Below are 23,903 nucleotides of genomic sequence, written 5' to 3'. Positions count from 1 at the left end.
ACCTGTACTGAGTGCAAAACTGTTTATCCAAACATTTTACAGAAGCAAACGTACCATAGCTTTATCATCATCATCATGCAAAAACAAGTGAACAGCAGGGAAAGAAGTTTTGTGTTCTGAACTCTGAACACTTTGTTCTTTTATTTCCCAAAGTCAGTGTTTATTGAACACAAAAAAGACTATATATATATATATATATATATATATTTTAGATTTGATAATAAATGTCCAGAACACACGTGACTGCATGTGAAATACCCTCAATGATCTCGGGAATCTGTTTGGTTGTTGTCTTGATGTTCAGTCAGATTGGATCTGTGACCGGCCCGTTCTCTGCTCACTTCCTTTAACAACCTTCAAACTAATGTTAATCTTCATTTGCGTTCTTGCCGCTCTGCTTGGTAGCAGCAACCCTGACAAACCTCTCTTTCAGTCGCTCTGCGTGGTCCAAAGAAAATGGCCCAGATCTCGTCACTGTCTCGTGCTTTACGACAGCTGCTTCATGTCGTACATCGGCACCTCCGAATCCTCCGCCTTGCCCTCATCCTCTGCCGCCTTAGCGGCGTCCGGGGTGGCCTTGCGGCCCTTGGGAGGAGGGACGGGGTGGGTTGCCTCCGCGGCGCCCTCAGTGGCACCCTCGGCTCCTTCCTGTCCCTCCGCCACAGTCCTCTCCTTCTTGGGGTTGAGCTTGGCCTTCAGCCTCTCGCCCGACTGGCGGATCTTCTCGCGCCTCTCAGCCGTCACGATGCGCTCGCCAAACTTGTTGACTTTGGTGCCCAGGTTCTCGCGGGTCTTGCTCATGTTCTCCTTAGAGAAGGTGGCTTTGAAGCTCTCAATGCGCGTCAGCCCTGTCTTCTTCTCGCGGCTGGCTGATGCCGAGTCTGCCTCCTCCACCACCATGTACTCTTCATCCGACTCCGGAGGGAGCTCGAACTTGTCCGGTTCTATCTCGGCTTTGGCGGCAGTGCTGCTGCTGGGTTCTGCTGGCTCATTGCCTGGTGTGACAGCCTTCACCTCCTGGTCACCCTGAGGGAGACAAAACAGAACCAGCGTGAACCCGGGAGAACATCATGATTACATGACAGATAGTCTTGCATTGCCAGACTTTCCTCCACAACGCTGTGGAGGAAGGTCTGGCTAGTCCACACAGCATTCCTGGATGGGAGAAAAACATGCTCTGGTTTATTGGCATTTATTTAAACCAATCACAATCGTCGTGGGCGGGGCTAAGCTCCGGACGGAGCCACGGTGCCTCTGCTAAATAGTCTCAGGAAGGAACTTGTTTTGGTGGAACATGTGGACGTCCAAAAGTAGTTTTAGTCGTGCAACAGAAAGCTCAGATTGGACAGATAGTCTAGCTAGCTGTCTGGATTTACCCTGCAGAGATCTGAGGAGCAGTTAACCATAGTCCTCACAAATCAGCCGGAGGTTAGAACCCCAACACAGAGACAGAGGAAGGGGACGGACATCTGGCCGAAAAGAGGGACATCCGGCGGAATTTATGGCAGGAACGGAGCAATCCCGGAAGTGGATTGTCATGGATATAGAGTATATGACGGATAAACCAGACTTTGTGCTGGGGGGAAAAACCAAGCCGCTCTCACTTCCAACTCGTCAACATACTGACGCTCAGTCAGTGGTTTTCAGCGTCAGATACCGACACATAAGACGTTCTTAAATTGCTGAGAATGTTTTGTCCAATCTATTTAAATAATCAGGACTTTTATCATCGTAAAACACACTTTATTCAAAGCGGACAGAAACAAAATAAAACTACCAAAAGCCGTCTTGGTTCATCTTTCCACTGTTCCAACAATCACCACTCTGGTTTGGGTGAAATAAACCCTTAATTCACCCATTTACATGTGGAGATATGCTGGCTCTATACACGCTAAAAGTTAAGGGTTTATTTCAACCAAACCAGAGTGGTGATTGTTGGAACAGTGGAAAGATGAACCAAGACGGCTTTTGGTAGTTTTATTTAGTTTCTGTCCACTTTGAATGAAGTGTGTTTTACGATGATAAAAGTCCTGATTATTTACATGGAGTCTGGTGGGTTTGGTGATGGTGATTTCGGGGCTGTTTCATGTTAAACTAAAAGGATCTTACTCTTTAACTAAAAGGTCTATCTCTGTAGGGATCCTTTCATAATGTTGTCAGACACTTAGAATAATAATCTGAGTCTGTCAGCAGCAACAACAGAACTTTTAGTGGACGGAAACTGAGAGCTGAACATTTGTCCTGTAGGGTTACATTACAGCCCGGTTCACGGCTGCCTGTTACAGCATTCTTGCTCAACACTGGACTAATTTCAAAGGATTTTGTTCACATTAATCCCTTAGACACACATGAATGGAATAATACGGCCCAGGTCGTACCCTGCATGTTGAAAGCTGACGCCAAGGCGTCCTGACCAAGCGTCAGTTATTTGACGAGTTGGGAGTGTGTTGGAAAAAAACATACCGTGCATTACTGTAGACATAAAAAAAATGTTTTTGTTTTTCTTCTTAGTCAGACGGACAAAGTTTAATTGTTGACGTCAGGTTTAAATCTGTCTCTGGTTAATAAAGTGTGCCATGTAGGCTTTAGCTGTTAGCGTGCAGGCCTTGATCCTGCCTCCATAAATAAATTGCAGCACCTGTTTCTGCAGCTCAGCGCTGGGCTGCAGAAAGCTAAACATATCATCGAGCAGCAGCAGCGTACGAAGCAAAGGGATCACTTTCAGCTTCAGGCCACGTCATGCATCACTCTGTAACCCTAAAGATCACGTTACACAGAACATAAACTGGAGCAGAAATGTTGCAAAAAAAGCTGCAAACTGCCCCAGATCCCTGCAGACGTAATTCACTTTGGGGAGGTTGAGCCTGACTCCCAATCAGACTCCCCAGTCCTACTCATTCCTACTGGGAGCTGACCAGTACATCTGCAGCCTAATACTGCTGAAAAGCAGCCACAAGTAAAAAAAGTTCCCCAAAAACTAATAGAAGCCTTAAAAAAGTAAAGAAAACTACATGACAACCAGTCACAAGATGCAGCATATTTGGTGTTTCTGGTCTTGAATACTGTCCACCAAAATCTATTTGAGTACATTTGAGAAGAAAAGTCAAGATAAGTAACAACCGTTTAAATCATTGTTATGACGTTCAGAAGTTTTCTTCATAATGATGTGTAAAGACCTCAAGAACCCCTGAAGGACCCCTGGCACAAAGTGAGAGAATGTAGTAAAACTGAATACCATTTGTTAGGAATAGGACAGTTTTTGGATTCAAAAATCCTTAATGTTCAATGAACATTCATGCTCGTTAGCGGAGTAGTCTGTATCCTGCTAACGGGATCATCAGGGTCTTTGATTACATGCATCATAGGCACTTTATGACACCCGATAGAGAGGCTGACATTTCCAAAGACCAAATGCATAACAGTCATAACTGAGCTACACAGCAGGAGCATGCCTGCTAACAAGCTAAAAGTAAGCAAAGTATTTAAAAAAATACACCTACCAACTCCTCTGAAGCTCGCTAATTAACTTTTTAATATCTAGTTTGTTTAGTCTGTGTCTGTACGGGCTGTACAGAAGCAAACGGTGGATTAATACGCTGTTGTCTAACAAGAAATAGTTCCATCACGTACTGTAACTCCTCCTAAAACTGATTAGAATAAAAAGCCTTTATTGTGATTGTACAATGAAAGTAGGAGCGCTACTCCTGATCAGTGCAAAGAAACAAAATATATATATATATATATATATATATATATATATATATATATATATATATATACTACAGCAAACACACAAGGAGTAAAATAAATAAAAACTATGTATTTATAGCACTAGAATAAATGCTGTTACTGCACTAGTTTAAAAGGGGAGCATGCCTATGGTCCCACGGCCCAATGGTCCCACAGCCCAATGGTCCCACAGCCCAATGGTCCCACAGCCCAATGGTCCCACAGCCCAATGTTCCCACAGCCCTATGGTCCCACAGCCCTATGTTCCCACATCCCAATGGTCCCACAGCCCAATGGTCCCACAGCCCTATGTTCCCACAGCCCAATGGTCCCACAGCCCAATGGTCCCACAGCCCTATGTTGCCACAGCCCTATGGTCCCACAGCCCAATGGTCCCACAGCCCAATGGTCCCACAGCCCAATGGTCCCACAGCCCTATGTTCCCACAGCCCTACCGGCGATGCCAACTTTCAGTCCTTTACACGTTTCTACATTCATTTATTTATTTTTTAAGATTATTTTTTGGGGCATTTTAGGCCTTTAATTCCACACGACAGATGAAGACATGAAAGTTAAAATTTTGACGCAGAAAAACAAAAAGTTGCTTGTTGGTCGACGGGAAGACAACACGAGGGTTAAGACTCAAAGGCCTTCTTAAACTGTGGGCGGGGGGGCGGAGTCGGCAGAGAGGGCGGGTCAAAGGTCATGAGCCCATCTGACCCCATGACATCACAGTTATGTGCTGATGACCCCCACCCACCCAACCTTTGTCTAGGAGATGGTCGTCCAGAGAGAGAGAGAGAGAGACAGAGAGAGAGAGAGACAGAGAGACAGAGAGAGAGAGAGAGAGACAGAGAGAGAGAGAGAGAGAGAGAGAGAGAGAGAGAGAGAGAGAGAGAGACAGAGAGAGAGAAGGGAGAGACAGAGAGAGAGAGAGAGGGAGAGACAGAGAGAGAGAGAGAGAGAGAGAGAGAGAGAGAGAGAGAGAGAGACAGAGAGAGAGAGAGAGAGAGAGAGAAAGAGAGAGAGAGAGAGAGAGAGAGAGAGAGAGAGAGAGAGAGAGAGAGAGAGAGAGAGAGAGAGACAGAGAGAGAGAGAGACAGAGAGAGAGAGAGAGAGAGAGAGAGAGAGAGAGAGAGAGAGAGAGAGACAGAGAGAGAGAGAGAGAGAGAGAGAGAGAGAGAGAGAGAGAGAGAGAGCAGAGAGAGAGAGAGAGACAGAGAGAGAGAGAGAGAGAGAGAGAGAGAGAGAGAGAGAGAGAGAGAGACAGAGAGAGAGAGAGAGAGAGAGAGAGAGAGAGAGAGAGAGAGAGAGAGAGAGAGAGAGAGAGAGAGAGAGAGAGAGAGAGAGAGAGAGAGAGAGAGAGACAGAGAGAGAGAGAGAGAGAGAGAGAGAGAGAGAGAGAGAGAGAGAGAGAGAGAGAGAGAGAGAGACAGAGAGAGAGAGAGAGAGAGAGAGAGAGAGAGAGAGAGAGAGAGAGAGAGAGACAGAGAGAGAGAGAGAGAGAGAGAGAGAGAGAGAGAGAGAGAGAGAGACAGAGAGAGAGAGAGAGAGAGAGAGAGAGAGAGAGAGAGAGAGAGAGAGAGAGAGAGAGAGAGAGAGAGAGAGAGAGCAGAGAGAGAGAGACAGAGAGAGAGAGAGAGAGAGAGAGAGAGACAGAGAGAGAGAGAGAGAGAGAGAGAGAGAGAGAGAGAGAGAGAGAGAGAGAGGAGAGAGACAGAGAGAGAGAGAGAGAGAGAGAGAGAGAGAGACAGAGAGAGAGAGAGAGAGAGACGAGAGAGAGAGACAGAGAGAGAGAGAGAGAGAGAGAGAGAGAGAGAGAGAGAGAGAGAGAGAGAGAGCAGAGAGAGAGAGAGAGAGAGAGAGAGAGAGAGAGAGCAGAGAGAGAGAGACAGAGAGAGAGAGAGAGAGAGAGAGAGAGAGAGAGAGAGAGAGAGAGAGAAAGAGAGAGAGAAACAGAGAGAGAGAGGGAGAGAAAGAGAGAGAGAGAGAGAGAGAGAGAGAGAGAGACACAGAGAGAGAGAGAGAGAGAGAGAGAGAGAGAGAGAGAGAGAGAGAGAGAGAGAGAGAGAGAGAGAGAGAGAGACAGAGAGAGAAAGAGAGAGAGAGAGAGAGAGAAAGAGAGAGAGAGAGAGAGAGAGAGAGAGAGAGAGAGAGGGCAACTATATTAGGAGATGGTGCAGGGTCAGACTCAGAATAACCTGGTCTGTCAGCGATCAGCTGGCCCAGTCACTTACAGTGCAGAAAGCACACAGCAGCTCTGGGAACTGAACACATGTTGATTTGTTTTATTAGGGTGCTGAAGAAGAGGCATTTGTAAACACCACTTCATCTCATGGCTTAACTAGCCTTAAATTACGCCTATGGACATTACAGAGTCCAGATTACAGTAAACTGAACCACAGAGTTATTCCCGTATTGAGTCCTCTAGTCAACAATATATAGTTAACATGCTAATTTGCAGGTTACATATAGACCTAATCTAGAAAACTCCTGCGTCCTATATGTACAATTTAACGGCGCTGAGGAAACGGGAACGAGGAACAACTGGATCTACTCTCATCTCCTTCATCTAAAATGAATGTTTGTGCTTTCATATGTCAACACTTTGACTAACGTTAGCTTGGAGAGCTAATGTTCCTGTTGGGCCACAAACTAAAGAACATGACGCCACCCAAACTATTAGTCAGTCCGACCAAACAGGCAGCAGCATTTGGCTGTTCCTAACGCTAGATTTGGTTTATCGAAGACGTTACAGCAAAGCAACACAGGACAGGAAATACAAACAACAAAGACGACAGATAGGTTCGTCTTCCGTGTTTTACTTTATATCTTTAAACGTTACAGTTACAGCCGAAAATCACTCGAAGAGCAAAAAAACATGAAATAAAAGCAGCAAAAATGCAGAAAAAATACATTTGAAGAAGCAACGAAAAGGTTGAAGAAAAGGGCAAAAACATTGTGGAAAAAAGTATTTACCTATATATCTTTAAACGTTACAACTACAGGTTAAAATGACTAAGAAAGCTGCAAAGACAGCGACAAAAAGACAAAAAAAGATAACAAAAATTTTGAAAAAAGCGACAAAGACGTCAAAGAAACTGACAAAAAATGGCGGAAAATGCTACAAAAACATCTAAAAAAGAAACCTGACAAAAAACGTGAAAGAAAAGCGGCAAACACGTTGAAAAATACGGAAAAAAAACATTGGAAAAAAGTATTTAACTATATATCTTTACAGCTGAAAATGACAACAAACAAACAAAAAGTTGACGGATTTCTCATCTCTCTGTACTTCACATCGTGTCTTCCCAGAAGTGATTTTTGTGTTCGTGCGACGTCACAATGTTTCGGCTATCGATCTCCTGAAGATAGCATTCTGATATTTAGCATGTTAGCTTTCTAATGCTAACATGAAAGGATGCATGCACTTAGCATGCTAAAGATATGTAGTACGCACAACTAACAGTTCATGTATTTAGCAAGTAATAAAAGGTAAAGGTAAATAAAATGTCCAAATTGTCAAGCAGCTGTCTTTGATGATGACTAACTTGGTGAGAACTGACACCTGAACAACATCTGATATTTAAGTGGAACAAAGGCTGTGTCTCATTCTGCATACTTCTGTCAGTACACTGCTAACGTGCACTGACCACTTCCTGCCGTAGAGCCCACTTTGGATGGTTAGCGTTGTCCCAAACGGAACACTTACGTTAAAACACATACCGGCAATGACGAGCGGTTGGCTCGGCTCGCCGCCTCTGAAAATCTGACGAACATCTGTTAAACTGACCTTTGTTGATCTGAAATGAAGATTCAGCAGCTGCACGGCCTGTTTCTGTCTTCAGATGTTTTCAGAAACACGTTTTGGTGAACTATCTTCGTAAAAAACGAGATCGTATTCTGAACCAGCCTCCATTACGCTCTGTTGTGAAATCCGGGAGGAGCCAGACCCACGTGACGCGTTCGTCCAATCAGCTGCCGGTCGACGTCCCTGGTCCCTCCCCTTTCCGCTTTGTAGTCAAGATGGCGCCCGTTTAGTGCGCGTAGTGTCCATCGTTCCACACTGAACTTTTTGACTGTTTTTAGGGGGTCATCCGGGTACTTTCGGTGCTCTGACTTTTTGCGTTATCTACACTATGAACTACGTGTTTGAAGTGTGCAAGTAGGCGGTTTGAGACACAGCTAATGTCTTATTTTCATTGTTTATTTCTCCTTGTGGTGAAGCGTTAAAGAACAGTTCCGGCGCAAAATGAACCTAGGGGTTAATAACATATGTGTACCGAGTCTACTGTTCTCTGGGATCTGTTTTCATGCTAATCAAATGCGTCTCTAGCTTGAAACAAGCTAGTGCTAACCCGTGGTTAGCTGCTAACGCTAGCTTTCGGGGCAGAGGGTCAATCACTATTTCTAAACCACTAACAAGGCTCAAAATATCACCAAACTTCCACGGTAGCATAATGAGGGTCCCTACATGTAAACCCAAGCATTGAGAACTTTGTAAGTGTACAGACAGTTTATTAAAAAGATAGATTATAAAGACAGTACCATTCACGTATACAAGCAGGCTCCATCTTGGGAAACCAGTGCTACCAGTAACATAGCTCAAGCAGGGCGTTCGTGGTTCGACTAGTCATGACTGTTTTCCCAAGATGGCGCCTGCCTGTATAGTGAACGGTACAATTATTCATTATGCTACCGTTGAAGTGTGGTGCTATTTTATACGGAAGTATGCAGAATGAGACACAGCCTTTGTTCCACTTAAATATCAGATGTTGTTCAGGTGTCAGTTCTCACCAAGTTAGTCATCATCAAAGACAGCTGCTTGACAATTTGGACATTTTATTTACCTTTACCTTTTATTACTTGCTAAATACATGAACTGTTAGTTGTGCGTACTACATATCTTTAGCATGCTAAGTGCATGCATCCTTTCATGTTAGCATTAGAAAGCTAACATGCTAAATATCAGAATGCTATCTTCAGGAGATCGATAGCCGAAACATTGTGACGTCGCACGAACACAAAAATCACTTCTGGGAAGACACGATGTGAAGTACAGAGAGATGAGAAATCCTTTGAGTTTGTTGTCATTTTCAGCTGTAAAGATATATAGTTAAATACTTTTTTCCAATGGTTTTTTTCCGTATTTTTCAACGTGTTTTCCGCTTTTCTTTCACGTTTTTTGTCAGGTTTCTTTTTTAGATGTTTTTGTAGCATTTTCCGCCATTTTTTGTCAGTTTCTTTGACGTCTTTGTCGCTTTTTTCAACATTTTTGTTATCTTTTTTTGTCGCTGTCTTTGCAGCTTTCTTTGAGTCATTTTAACCTGTAGTTGTAACGTTTAAAGATATATAGGTAAATACTTTTTTCCACAATGTTTTTGCCCTTTTCTTCAACCTTTTCGTTGCTTCTTCCAATGTATTTATGTATTGTGATTTACCCTCATGCCCCGAAGGCTAGCGTTATAAGCTAATCACCGGTTTGCGCTAGCTTGTTTAAAGCTAGAGACGCATTAGATTAGCATGAAAACAGATCCCAGAGAACGGTCGACTAGGTACACATGTGGTATTAACCCCTAGGTTCATTTTTTACGCCGGAATTGTCCTTTAACATTTGTAGAGCACCGATATCTCACAATGTCAGCAAAGCATATTCATTGGCATATTTGACCTGATGGAAACACCCTATTCCCAACCCATCCAAAGTATGGAAGGTAAAAACCTTGCAATGGATCCAAGATGCAAAAGTCAAAGAGAAATAAAAAATAAAGCAAAGTTGGGGCTGCATTTAAATGTCCACGCTGAAACCATCTTAAGCTGCACCAGTCAGGATTAGAAGATTTCCTATTTATGAAGTACAACAGCCAAAATAATCATTCACAAATAGTGGATTCTAAGTAAAGCCCATTCTATGAGCTCCAGATCTGTGGTGTAACCTTTCAGCATACTGACGTGTATCCTCGGCTAAAATAACCAAGTCGCCATCGCGCTGGCAGCTGCTGACCGTGAAGGCCAAAGAAGTAAAACGAGGCCTGGTGTGTGTTGCTATTTCAACCCTGAGAATGAACTCAGATGTTGGTTGACTAATACGGTCTGTTCATGTTAACCCTTTTGCTGTCTTCCAGTCGATGTTGTCCATACAATGCTCTTCGCACGTACAATTCACGATCACTACTTTTATTGACTTTTGGATGTTTTATTCAAGTTTTGGCATTTCAAAACTGTATTCTGACTAAACTTTGACTCTTTGAAGTCTCTGATTATCCATCAGCACACGTTCCTCTAATATTAGTCTAAATATGTCATAATTTCTGCTTTTTTTTAACTCAAAAATTAGGTATCATTTCCTACAAATGAGGATTATTGTCCATTAATTCCAAACATAGGTGTAAACCTAGTGGTAAAAACTTGTTAGTGAAGTGTTAGTGGTGTTTGGGTAACAAAAAGCATCAAAAACGTGAAAAAAAAAGCGACAAACGTGTTGAGGAAAAGGATATAAATGTCAGAAAAAGTGTCACAAAGGTGTTCATTTTAAATTTTGACCCGGGAGGACAACAAGTGCATGGTCGACGGGAAGACAGCACTAACAGGGTTAGCAGGGTTAGATTAAAACATTAAGGGTTAACATTAAAAAAACTAGGAGATGTGATTCATTGGAGACCTTAAAGCATTGCTCAGTGTTCACAACAGTCACTTGATGCCAGACTTAAACACACGTAAAGATCTTTACGAAACTGAACTGACGAAGGTGATGCTAATATTGGTGGACTGGGTCTGAAGTGCGTATAAACATCTTTTCTGAAAAGTTCTTCATGTTTCTAGATGGATTTAATTAATTTGTTATATGTTTGCAGCTTCTTAAGGCCTCATGGACATCATGCAGCAAAATCCCATTTAGTCGCTTAAATTAACTAGAAATCTGCCTACGATGAAGAGACGTTTGTCTATTTCTGAAGTTCTCCTGCTCTGGGGAAACTGGATGTAGGCGCACAGCTATTTTAGACCTTTCCCATGTCTATAAACCAGCCACATCCACCTTTACACACATCTGTCAAACATCAACTGGCCGGTTTGACCTCTTTAGTCTCACAGTTCAGTCTGTCCACTATTAAAAGACCCTACCAGGAATTGATAACTATAATTAGAGTTATGATGTTGATGTTATTTAAGTCATATAGTAAGCTACAAGCCAAGTCTACAGGCCCCAAAACCTTTTCTTTTGCTCCGTAGTAACACCGGCTACACACTGCATGCGTGGCGTGAGCGTGACGTGAGCGTGACGTGAGCGCGACGTGAGCGTGGCATGAGCGTGGCGTTTCTGTTGCGTGTCAGTTGCGTGGCGGCTGCGTGCCGTTTTCTATGTCTTTCGCACCAGAAACGTGTCTGACGCTGCTACTGCTGCTAGCCTTGTCTGTACACATGTATGTTTCCCATTAATATAAACATAAATATAAACTGATCTGATTACAGCAAAGACAACGTCGGCAGTATTGACGGCAGAATAGGCTACAGAATATTTTCTGTATTGACAGGTGCAATATTTGAAAATAGATAATTATTTGTTATTATTTTTTAAATTGCATTTATATCTGCATTTATGTCAAAACCTCGAGACTTTCAAACATCAACATGTCATTTATTAAATGTATTTGTGTCAAAATGACATATGAACATCTTTTTCGTATTCTATTTGGTCTGGAAACGCTTCCAACACGCTTGCGTGCCACGCAGGCAGTGTGCAAGCTCTAACCTGTTAACATGGGAGCCCAAATAAAAACGGACACGCCAGCCAGCTGACACACTCACGCCACGCAGGCAGTGTGTAGCCGGCCTAACAGTGACAAACAGAACCTAAATGCACTGGTACCGAATGTTAAAAGTCTTCACGGGATCCAACCAGACAAACCAAACAGAGCCGTGACTTTGGAAAGGTCCGGATTATGTTCAGTCTGATCTCGTCAGGTAGAGTCTATGTGTATTGTCGCCAGAGTTGTGTCTGTTCATGTTGACTGCATTTTGGGTTGGTTCTATGAATCGAGCAGGACTGTCCTTGGGCCCCTTTCAGATTGGGTTTCTTTTTTGGAGAATTAATTTAAGCACGTTGGGTTCAGGTAGGTTTAAAATGTCGGACCTGTACTGTTATGTTAAGGCGAATGTGGTAAACCTGCTTACCTTCTTTGAATCCTCACTAGAAATCCTCAGAGCATCTGAAGTACATTTTACAGTACATTTAGTCATGTAGCTATAAGTTAGCTTGATGCTCTGCACCTTTTTCAGAAGATACATTGCAATCATTTCCCAAAAGGCATTGATCAGAACCCCAAAGGTCCAAAGTACCCATGGTTTCCCTAGGTTGGGCGGAGGGTTTTTAGGGTCCTGTCTCAAGAACATTTTGTTGTTCAATAAAGCAAACAATGCAATTTCACAACATTTTGGACCAATATTATCACCACATCTGTGTCTAAAACATTGGAAAAGTTAGAGCAGATAACAAATATATAACTCAAAAAGCTTAAAGACAAGTAACACTTGTTAAAGAAGTCCACTAGGGATCGACTGCAGTCATTAGATATGTGAAAAGTCTTCTAGTTAGTTTGATGCTCACATTGATTTGACATTCCTTTGGCTTAGCTGCTGCCCCTAAACCTTATAATGGAAGGGAACACCCTGTTGTTACCCACAAAGACACGCAAAATTGCGTAAAAAATGGATTTTTCACAGTGATACAAAAGGACTAAAAGCCATTGATCAGAACCCCAAAGGTCCGTTTCTACTGACCGCAAAGTACCCATGAAGCATCTGTGATTCTTACCTGATAAATGACCACCCTGAACTTGTTCTTGGCGAGCAGGTCACCCTGCGTGGCCTCCACCTTCTTCACCCGGATGTTCTGGTTCTCCACACGCACCCTGACGTCCTTGACGTGGCGGCTGACCTTGCGCGTCTTCTCCAGCAGCCGGTCTACGGTGGAGCTGGTGGTGGCGTGGGCGCTGGTCAGCTTAACGACGTCCGTCTGGATGGTCTTTACCGTGTTCTCCAGCTCCAGCTGACGCTCTTCCATGCGCTGCTGCGTGGTCTGGACGCTGTCCATGAGGCCCGCCACGCGCTCCAGCAACGCCATGATGCTTCCCGCATCGTCTCCGCCACCCGTCGGCATGCCTGGTTTGTCTGTCATACTTGCTCGTCGGTTTGCTGATGGCTTGCCTGTTATGTGCCTGCTTGATCAACTGTTAGAACCGAGCGATCCCAATGTTAAAGGGGAGGAAGGGGTGAGAAAGGGTAGGGTTGGAGAAGAGAGGGGACGATCTCCGGCAACAACAGCGAAATCTTGGGATTTTGAAGAATAAATGACGATCAAAGCCACGGAAAAGAGAAGAATAAGGATCGAGGCATCGAGGGGGATGCAAAGAAAGAGAAGAAGTACAAGGAAGGAGGATTAGAAACCTCCTCTGGAAGGAGAAGGAGAGATAGGAGAAGGATAGGAGTGCCGGATCACCCGTCTACAACTGGAGATTGACCCTGAAAATAGTCAGACCAACAGATAGACTCCACCCTGCTGGGAGAGGGAGGGAGGGATGGAGGGAGGGTTGGTGAAACTTAAAAGAGAGAGTTGAGTGTCAGAGAGTTTCATCAATATTTTAACAATATACTGGTCGATTGTAAAGTGAACAACTGTACCAATAACAGTACCAAAAATCTTTAGTGGAGATTTTTAAGGCTGTCCTTGACTAAAGAAAGTTGATAGTTGACACATCTGTGCGCTTTGAGTGATGGTTACAAAGCAGTCCATTTCGTATCTGTAAAACTGAGTTTCTCCACAAAGAATCATGCAAAAGCATCACAATTAATTGTGTGTTTTCCAGAAATGTGCTCATAAGATTCTTGGACTAAAGAAATCTTACTCGACTAAGACCAAAACTACAGACTAGTCGACTAATCAACTAAGAGTGGGCAGCCCTGCAGATCTTATTCAAAGATTGTCTTTTTCCAACTTGGTATTAAGAAGTCATGTTCGACTTCTGGAGGTCTTGAGAAACACTGAGCTGCCCGCAAACGTCCCATCAATCAGAGAATCTTGAAATGAAAATGGATATTATAGGAATGTACGTGTTAATGAGCGAGATGGACAGACAGTGACATGGATCCTGGCTTCTCTCTGTGTTCTCTGCTGCTAAAAATACCAGCGAGGGTAAAGTGACTCCCTGCACCACTTTGGGATATGAGTGTATTAAAAGGAATGGAAACCCCCTCCCATCTATTCCTCCATCATCCATCTATCAGCTGCCACCTTTTCACTTGTTCTGGCTTAATCCCTCATTCTAGGTTTAGGCTTTTTTCGGCGCGCCGCCCTCCCCAGGCCCCCAAATGAACAGCTAGGTTTCTAAAAAGAATTCCTCACGCTCACACTTGCCATAGCTGCCATCTTTGTTAGATTTGAGCCGGATAATTTGGGCAGATGGGGGCAGGGGTGGAGCCTGGGTGGAGCTGAGGTGGGATGAGCAAGCAGCCAACACAACTCACTGTGATTTGTTGAGATAACTATTAGTCAGCAAGCAAACACACTTTAAATCAGCTCATTTAAAGCATAAATATGGTTGTTGGAGGCATGCTAATTTTCCAGACTGATGTCATGAAGTGGCGTATGTATGACACGCCAATACGTATGCCATTATTGGTGTGTTATCAAGACGCATACTCGCTTTTTAGCGTGTTTATCAACGCCGTTTGGCCTCCATTGACTTACATTACCTTGAGATTGCGTGTGAATTGACGCCGTAGCGAGTAGTATGAAAGGGCGAAAATCTGCAAGGTTGGTGGATGGGTAAAACAAAGGACTTTCACCCCAGAGACCGGGGATCACACCCCGCCTGTCACGTTTCCTAAACTCAACCGTCGCTTTCTTCTTTTACTAAACCCAACCGGTTCTTCTTTTCCTATACCCAACCCATCCGCTGTATACGGCGCTCAAAATGCGTACAGATAACACGCCACATGGCTTCAGAAAGTGGCGTGTATGTTTACGCTGTGACGTTGCAGACTGCCGTCCGCTGTATACAGCGTAGACATACACGCGGATAGCTCAAAATGCGTACAGATAACACGCCGTTTGGCTTAAGAAAGTGGGTGTGTATGTTTACGCAAAGTCATGATGTCATGTTTTTTGTCTGTCTCTTATTGAAGCAATTCATTCCAGCAATCCTCAGTTCCTCTCTAGCAGCAAGGCAACGCACATAGTGCACAAAAGACGCCTCTCCGTGCTCCATTTTACTCCTCTTCAGTGAGTCTGTGACTTGCTGCAAGTCGTTTTAAACGGACGTCTATGTAGAAGTTAGCCGGCTACAACGGTCTTAGTTCTTTGCAATGGAAACGGTACACATAAAAATGGTCTTCCCACAGTACATAGTCTCCTCCAGATATCTCAGGTACTTTCCCCATTTTTTTGTGTAAAAACTCAATCTAGCAAACCGTTTGTATGATATTTTTTTCAAATGCTGCCACTCTAGCCATCTCCCAAGCCCACTCTTGGATTGAAGGTACCCGTCCTCCATACTCTTAGAATAATCTGTCTGGCAATCATTAAACTGGTTTGGACCAGGTGCACCGAATCCAGATTTTTGGGGTTCGGCGGAATCCTGAATCCCCTGGTTGAGATTCTGCTGAGTCCTCGTCCCGTCCTCAGTCCATGAACACAGTCAACACATTAATGAAGTAAACAGTGACTGTCCTTCCTTTGCCGTACCTGAAGTTGCTGCATTCTGGCTGCTGTCTGTAGATCCCTTCATGCTCAGCTCGTATTCTTCCAGATGTTTCATACCAGATGTTGTAACAGCGGTGATGTTGTGTATTGTTTAGGGTCCTCGCCACCACCAGACTAATCAGCATTGCAGATTGAACATGTAGCTGGACTTGAATGGCCTTCTTTTGACTGAAAGTACTGCCAAACAACACTTTTTCTGCTCACCAGTTCCATTTCCACTTCCTCTCAGCCTGCTGCATTGAAGGCTCCACCTACGTAAACACCTTCCCGTAATCAACGGCGCCGTCATTACGGCGACCAGCGTAGCACGCGTAGTACAAGCGTAGGGTTCGGTTCAGAGGAAACCGAACCCCATCAAAAGCCCAATATTCGGCTGAAGCCGAATCCTGGATTCGGTGCATCCCTGGTTTGGACCCAACTTGTTGTGTGCTTATCCATCCCGCTTAGGATTGACCCAACTGTTAACATATTTGACAAAGTCTCGAGGTTTCATCAAGGAACCGTCTGGGTGCCTGTTTGTTTCTGTAAGCTGACAACTGCTTTTGCACCCATAAGCAGCGTCGTGTCATAGTCTGATCTTTTTAAGAATTTTATTTTATTTGATAGGGACCATGCATATTTATGAACATTGTTATTATGTGTATAACATTGTTTAAAAGACACCATGTAAATATGCCAGAATTAGTCAAAATAACTCCTTTTCATCTGCAGTCCCTAGGCAGGTGACATAGGACTAACAGAAAGACAGCCAGCAGTCATACAGCACTCATTCACTACAAATTAAAAGGTACACATAATGATGACATATACATTGACAAAACAAACAAAACCGAACAAAAATACATGATGACAAAGACATTATTCATCCACCTCTATACTGCATTCAACGTAACAGTGAAAGTGTATGGGTGATGAAATGTGTGACAGTTAAAAGTGGTCTCTGGTTTTCTAGGAGCCACTGTTAGTGAGTTTTAAAGGTGACACTCTCTTATTGGGAGGGGCGAGCTATTCCAGAGTTTACCTCCTATTTTTGACAATACGTTTTTTTCCAGAAGTGGTGTGTCTAAATGGTATCACACAGTCCCCTTTTACAGAGGCCCCTGTACTACCTCCGCTTTCAAAAAGCTATGCAGCGTCACAGTGCCCTTGAAAGTTCAGAAAACTTCCAAAAGCCCCGACAGTCCGCCAGCTGATTATCAAAACGAAGAAAGACAGTGACGAGGTGAGAAAGGATGAAGAGAGAAGGGGACTCCCCATCGTCTAAAAACCTTCCACCAGCTGCTGCCTATAATTATCCCACCGTCAGCGCTATATTTAACTCCTCCCTGTAGAAGACATGGATGCTTCAACAGCCACCAGGAGCGCTTGGTTTCCACTCCTCCTTCAAACGAGGTGGGTGGAGTTCAATGAATCAGAGAGGGGAAGTGTTACTTGATTGGAGGGGTTCAGTTAATGTGGTTTTTGGAGCCAGAAAAGCCTAATTTTAACAATGTGGGTGAAGCCCCGGGTAAAGATGAGTGTGATAGGCTGGAACCTATTTTCTTATAGTTTTGTGTCAATGTGACCAATGGGAACAACAATCTTTGAAAATGGTCCAGTATTGAGTGAGACGAAACAAGCTGCAATGTACCCTCAGAGACGCTATTCCACATCTTTAAGACATTATTCATATTATACTTTTCAATGACATTCATGCTAATTAAACCCATTCCCACTTTTTCAACTATTCTCACTACGTTACTTTCTTTTCACAAAAATCAAGCCAGCAATCCAGTGTAGCGGCCTTTCAACGTACAGCATTCACACCACAAATTGCATTCTCTAGTTTATTCCCTAACCCTTCCTGTATCTGTGTCACGTGGACTCCACCACGCCGCTTTAGGAGCTCCGAGTGTGTTGATTCCAACGGGAGACGTGAGCGTGAACTCAGATTATGAGCGATTATTTTTGCCCCGTAGTCACCAAATTAAATATTGGAGCCATTCTTCAACAAACCACATATCTCCAGAACAGTCTGACACTAAAATGGCATTTTTCAGACGGACACATCAGGAGAAAATGAGACCTGTTTCTGTCTCAGGACCAAACTCTCGCGAGATCTGGCAACACAGAGAAGCTTACGTCAGCTAACGTTCGTGAACGCCCTAACAAAACTAATCTCCGTGATGCTAAATATGTCTTTTAGCTGTAAATATCTAACGTTAGGAAAAGAAAATATTAATGAATTATTCAAATATAACTTTTCATCCATCCACATGACGTTCATTACACGTTCAAACGAAGCCACGACCCTTTAGGAGACAGGAAGTGAGGACCGTTTCATACCGTTGGTGATGCTTGAAATGCTCTTTAGTATAAAGGACCTTTGGTAATATTAACGGGCAAATGTTCAGCGTCACTTAACGTCCACTAAAAGTTCTGTTTTTGCTGTGACAGACTCAGATTATTATTCTAAGTCTGACAACATTATGGGATGGATCCCTACAGAGATAGACCTTTTAGTTAAAGAGGAAGATCCTTTTAGTTTAACATGAAACAGCCCCGAAATCACCATCACCAAACTACACCAGACTCCATGTAAATAATCAGGACTTTTATCATCGTAAAGCACACTTCATTCAAAGTGGACAGAAACTAAATAAAACTATCAAAAGCCGTCTTGGTTCATCTTTCCACTGTTCCAACAATCACCACTCTGGTTTGGTTGAAATAAACCCTTAATTCACCCATTTACATGTGGAGATATGCTGGCTCTATACACGCTAAAAGTCCTGATTATTTACATGGAGTCTGGTGGAGATATGCTGGCTCTATACACGCTAAAAGTCCTGATTATTTACATGGAGTCTGGTGGAGATATGCTGGCTCTATACACGCTAAAAGTCCTGATTATTTACATGGAGTCTGGTGGAGATATGCTGGCTCTATACACGCTAAAAGTGAAATTATATACTGAGGCCTAAACGAGAGAAATGAAATGTGTTGACTTCAGTTTCCTGTTACAGTCGGAGCTTCCCTGGAGCAGCATCTAGTGGCCGTTTGAGGAACTGCACGCCATCCCCCTCTCTCTGTCTCTCTCTCTCTCTGTCTCTCTCTCTCTCCCTCTCTCTCTCTCTCTCTCTCTCTCTCTGTCCCTCTCTCAGTCTCTCTCTCTCTCTGTCCCTCTCTGTCTCTCTCTCTCTCTCTCTCTCTCTCTTTCCCTCCCTCTCTTTCCTTCTCTCCCTCTCTGTCTCTCTCTCTCTCTTTCCCTTCTCTCCCTCTCTCTCTCTCTCTCTCTCTCTCTCTCTCTCTGTCTCTCTCCCTCTCTCTCTCTCTCTCCTCTCTCTCTGTCTCTTTCTCTCGTTCCCTCCCTCCCTCTCTTTCCTTCTCTCTCTCTCTCTCTCTTTCCCTCCCTCTCTTTCCTTCTCTCCCTCTCTGTCTCTCTCTCTCTCTCTCTCTTCTCTCCCTCTCTCTCTCTCTCTCTCTCTCTCTCTCTCTCTCTCTCTCTCTCCCTCTCTCTCTCTCTCTCTCTCTCTCTCTCTCTCTCTCTCTCCTCTCTCTCTCTCTCTCTCTCTCTCTCTCTCTCTCTCTCTCTCTCCCCCCCTCTCAGTCTCTCTCCCTGTCTCTCTCTCTACAATATTAGATATTTATTTATCTATACACGGGCAAATACGTCAACATAACATAAAGACAGGTATGTAGACACATTGAAACACATTTACAACATTTTGTAACAGATCAGAGCAATGACATGGTGGTTTGGAACATCATAATTTAATTCTAGTTCAACTACAGTACAGCTCTAAACAACAACGTCACTGGTTCATGCAGTACGCAACAAATACAGTCAAATCCCTCAGGCTTCTCTGAGACCACAGCTTCATATAAATCTGATCTCAGTGCAGCAACGCTTCAGGGAACCTCCCAGCTTATTGAGGCTCCATCTCCATCGCTACGTTTTGGTTTTTAAGCGTTTGAGTTTGGAGGCCAAAGTGATCTCGGTGCACCGAGTGTTTCTATCTCCAGCAGAAGAACTAATCTCTGTTTAAACTAACACGCCCCAAAACCTCATATCTCATCATCATTCTGGTATACTGGACATAAACAGGAGGCAGCGTGGAGACTCCGCCCGCTGCTGGTAGTTACAATGGTAACGTTAGTAGCTTTAAGTCTCAGAGAACGAGACGTCGTGACCGATAAGACCCAATCAGGAGGAGAAATGTTGGCGTCAAACGGGACACAAGTGTTTCCAAATGTCTCCGATTTAGGGGCTCAGAAACGCCAGAGCAGGGGGAATGAGAGGGGGTAATGGGGGAATGAGAGGGGGGGACACCAGAGCAGGGGGAATGAGAGGGGGGAACACCAGAGCAGGGGAATGAGAGGGGGAACACACGGGGGGAATGAGAGGGGGCTAGAGGGGGAATGAGAGGGGGAAACACCAGAGCAGGGGGGGAAATGAGAGGGGGGAAACACCAGACAGGGGGAATGAGAGGGGGAAACACCAGAGCAGGGGGGAATGAGAGGGGGACACGCCAGAGCAGGGGGAAATGAGAGGGGGGAACGGAGGGGAATGAGAGGGGGGAAACGCCAGAGCAGGGGGAATGAGAGGGAGAACAGGGAGGGGAAATGAGAGGGGGAAACACCAGAGCAGGGGGAATGAGAGGGGGAACACCAGAGCAGGGGGAATGAGAGGGGGAACACCAGCTCAGGGGGAATGAGAGGGGGTAAGTGGGGGAAATGAGAGGGGGGAACACCAGAGCAGGGGGAAATGAGAGGGGATAATAGAGGGGGGGAATGAGAGGGGGAACACCAGAGCAGGGGGAATGAGAGGGGGGAATGAGAGGGGGAAACGCCAGGGCAGGGGGAATGAGAGGGGGAAACACCAGAGCAGGGGGAATGAGAGGGGGACACGCCAGAGCAGGGGGAATGAGAGGGGGAAACACCAGAGCAGGGGGAATGAGAGGGGGAAACACCAGAGCAGGGGGAATGAGAGGGGGACACGCCCGAGCAGGGGGAATGAGAGGGGGGAACACCAGAGCAGGGGGAATGAGAGGGGGAACACCAGAGCAGGGGGAATGAGAGGGGGGAACACCAGAGCAGGGGGAATGAGAGGGGGAAACACCAGAGCAGGGGGAATGAGAGGGGGAAACACCAGAGCAGGGGAATGAGAGGGGGGAAACACCAGAGCAGGGGGAATGAGAGGGGGGAACACCAGAGCAGGGGGAATGAGAGGGGGGAACACCAGAGCAGGGGGGGAATGAGAGGGGGGAACACCAGAGCAGGGGGAATGAGAGGGGGGGACACCAGAGCAGGGGGAATGAGAGGGGGGAACACCAGAGCAGGGGGAATGAGAGGGGGAACACCAGAGCAGGGGGAATGAGAGGGGGAACGTAGCAGAAGAAATTCCGTTTTAAACCAAAACGTAGCGCTGTAAACGTAGCCTGAGTCTACTCCTCCTACCACAATAAAACGACCAACACGGACACTTCGTACCATTGTCACAAATGATATAAAAACAAGAAAAAAACTCGACCCCAAAAAAACAAAGTCGTTTAAATTATCATCACAAAAAAAAAACATTGGAATCCATTTCCGGAATGGCGTCATCTGAAAATTAGGCAATAAAATAATTCTAACAACAACCTGTACATGTCAGCGTGTACCTTTTCATCATCATCATTTTTTTTTTCAAGCAGTAGAAAAAACAGCATTTTGGTTTTCAGGTGCGTCTCATCGTAACAAATACAAAAAAAGTAAAATAAGTTTATCTGAGATACATGAAAGATATGTTTTTGACCATGTGAGACACACGAAAACTGAACTATTAGATGAGATGAGACAACTTTAGCAACAAAACCCAAAAGAGCTCTGGCGGTCCCTGATAATCCTGTAGTCCTGGTACACCGCGCCCCCTCCAGTATTCAACCTGGACCCTATGTTCTTAACATGGTCCCACAGCAGTTTGTGTAATTGTCACGTTATTTTTAATCTATTGATACATGTACAACAAGAGGTTTTTTTCGTGGTGGCCAGCACGAAATGGGAACCATCTTTTCAGAGGTTGGGAGTCGGAAAAAAACGGCGGGGAAAGGACGCCTCACACGCCGGGAGACGGCCGCGGGGGACGCGCGACAATAACGGGACGGTTGTGATTAGGAAGACTACGGGGAAACAAAACGCCACACGTGGGACGCGATCCCCGGTCGTCCGAGTGAAAGTCCTGTATTCTTTGACCCATCCACCCCCGACCAACCTCCTTACGCAGATTTTCGGCTTTTCATACTACTCGCTACCGTTTTCGTGCCGTGATCACGAAATATGCTTCCCATTGAAATACATTACTTCACATTTTCATGCTGGCCACCACAAAAAAAACGAGAAAAACGTCCCCGTGAACACGTATCAATAGATGAAATGACGTGACCATTTCACGAACTGCCGTGAGACTGGGTTGTCCTGTGTTTCTGTGTTTAAGTGACTGATGGGAACAACAATCTGTGACATTGGTCCAGTATTAAGAGAGATCGCTGCAGTCAGCAGCAGAGAAACAAGCTGTAATCTAAGTTAATAGGACGATTGTAAAACTTGTATTTACCTTCACAAAAGTGCTGTTTTTGCCACTGACAGACTCAGATTATTATTCTAAGTGTCTGACTGTTTTGGGTCGTCTTTCCACTTTTCCAACCATCACAACTCGTTTTGGTTGAAATAAACACATAGTTTACAGATCTACATGTGAAAATAGTCTGGCTCTATACACGCTAAAAGTAGTATTTTTTTAAATGGAGTCTGGTGGGTTTAGCGCTAGCGACCTCAGAGCTGTTTCTGGTTAAACAGAAACGTCTTAAAGGGATCCTTTCCATAATGTTGTCAGACACTTAGAGTCACTAAAAGTTCTGTTGTTGCTGCTGACAGACTCAGATTATTACTCTAACTGCTGCTGAACATTAGTCCTGTAGGGTAACATTACAGCTTGTTACTAACTGCTGCTGAACATCAGTCCTGTAGGGTAACATTACAGCTTGTTACTAACTGCTGCTGAACATCAGTCCTGTAGGGTAACATTACAGCTTGTTACTAACTGCTGCTGAACATCAGTCCTGTATGGTAACATTACAGCTTGTTACTAACTGCTGCTGAACATTAGTCCTGTAGGGTAACATTACAGCTTGTTACTAACTGCTGCTGAACATTAGTCCTGTAGGGTAACATTACAGCTTGTTACTAACTGCTGCTGAACATTAGTCCTGTAGGGTAACATTACAGCCCGGTCTGTGGCTGCCAGTTACAGCGATCTCGCTCAATACTGGACCAATGTCAGAGATTGTTGTTCCCATCATTCACTTACACACAAAAACATTGTAAAATAGGGTCCAGGTTGGAAAAAAAGGTAGTTATCCTTTAAGTGTTCAATAGTGGTTACATTTCTCCATGATCCCGACGTGTATGTCATGACATAAACACAGTAAAAAATGTTTTAAGTCTTCCTTCAAACTATAAATCTAAACACAAGCATTAAAAACAGCATCAGCCTGCGTCCCACAGGGTTAAAAACCAAAAGAGCAACGTGACATCATGACTTCGAGTAAACATACACGCCAAGTGGCGTGTTATCTGTACGCATTTTGAGCTATCTACGCTGTATACAGCAGACTCAATTTGTATGCCATTTTGTCGTGTTATCAAGACACAGACATCCCTTTTGGGACGGTTGGGTTTAGGAAAAATTAGAAAGCTACGGTTGGGTTTAGGAAACGTGACACGCGGGACCCGATCCCCGGTCTCCGGGGTGAAAGTCCTGTGTTTGACCCATCCTCCCCCCCGACCAATCACCCTACGCAGCCGTTTCATACTACTCGCTACGGCGTCAATTGACAGGCAATCGCAAGGTAATGTAAGTCAATGGACAACGTCATATCATGACTTCGCGTAAACATACACGCCCACTTTCTTAAGCCAAGTGGCATTTTGAGCTATCCGCATGTACTGTATGTAGAGTTTAGATTCTCTGCCCGAGCCCGAGCCCGAACCGGGCATTTTACACCGCTATGATCGGGCCGGGCCCTTAAACAAGCATTTGCATTTTTTTAATCATTACTTTATTAGCCTTATTCGTGGGGAGCAAGCTCTGCCTCTCCAGCTCCTCCCGTAGCTCTGGGTGGATGTCCTGCACTGACTTGAGTGTGAAGTAAACTGGGCTACATCACGTCTCCCCCCCCCCCTCTGCAGCACTGTTGTCGGCCAATCAGGTGATGGGGACCAGAAAGTCTCCTATATGGTTCCAGGTCTTTGATTATGTTGCTGCCTTCATCTGGTCCCCTCACTATTCAGCTGAGGGAGCAGCTAGGGTTGAGGTTTTTTAATGTTTCTTCATTCAGATCCATTTGAGATCCGTTCTGAATAAACTAACAGCAGTTTACATGCTTCGTCCTCGTTG

General features: G+C 44.6%; 2 protein-coding genes across 2 annotated transcripts in view; both read right to left on the bottom strand.

Moving 5' to 3' along the window:
• Positions 1–486: 486 nt before the first annotated feature.
• LOC144528886 (caveolae-associated protein 4a-like) lies at positions 487–12,904 on the bottom strand. Its single transcript, XM_078267751.1, has 2 exons — positions 12,542–12,904; positions 487–1,026 (listed from the first exon to the last, which is right to left on the bottom strand). The coding sequence occupies exons 1-2, from the start codon at positions 12,902–12,904 to the stop codon at positions 487–489; spliced, it is 903 nt and encodes a 300-aa protein (XP_078123877.1).
• An 8,813-nt stretch (positions 12,905–21,717) lies between these two features.
• Positions 21,718–23,903, bottom strand: part of LOC144529207 (tomoregulin-1-like) — a 47,869-nt gene continuing 45,683 nt past the window's right edge. Inside the window, exon 10 of the mRNA XM_078268210.1 lies at positions 21,718–23,903. This exon is cut by the window's right edge and continues 1,384 nt beyond it. The gene's annotated coding sequence lies outside the window, so the exon portion shown is untranslated.

The sequence above is a fragment of the Sander vitreus genome, chromosome 14, assembly GCF_031162955.1.
Source record: "Sander vitreus isolate 19-12246 chromosome 14, sanVit1, whole genome shotgun sequence".
Taxonomy (NCBI): Eukaryota; Metazoa; Chordata; class Actinopteri; order Perciformes; family Percidae; genus Sander; species Sander vitreus.
This window is presented reverse-complemented; position numbering and strand designations above follow the sequence as displayed.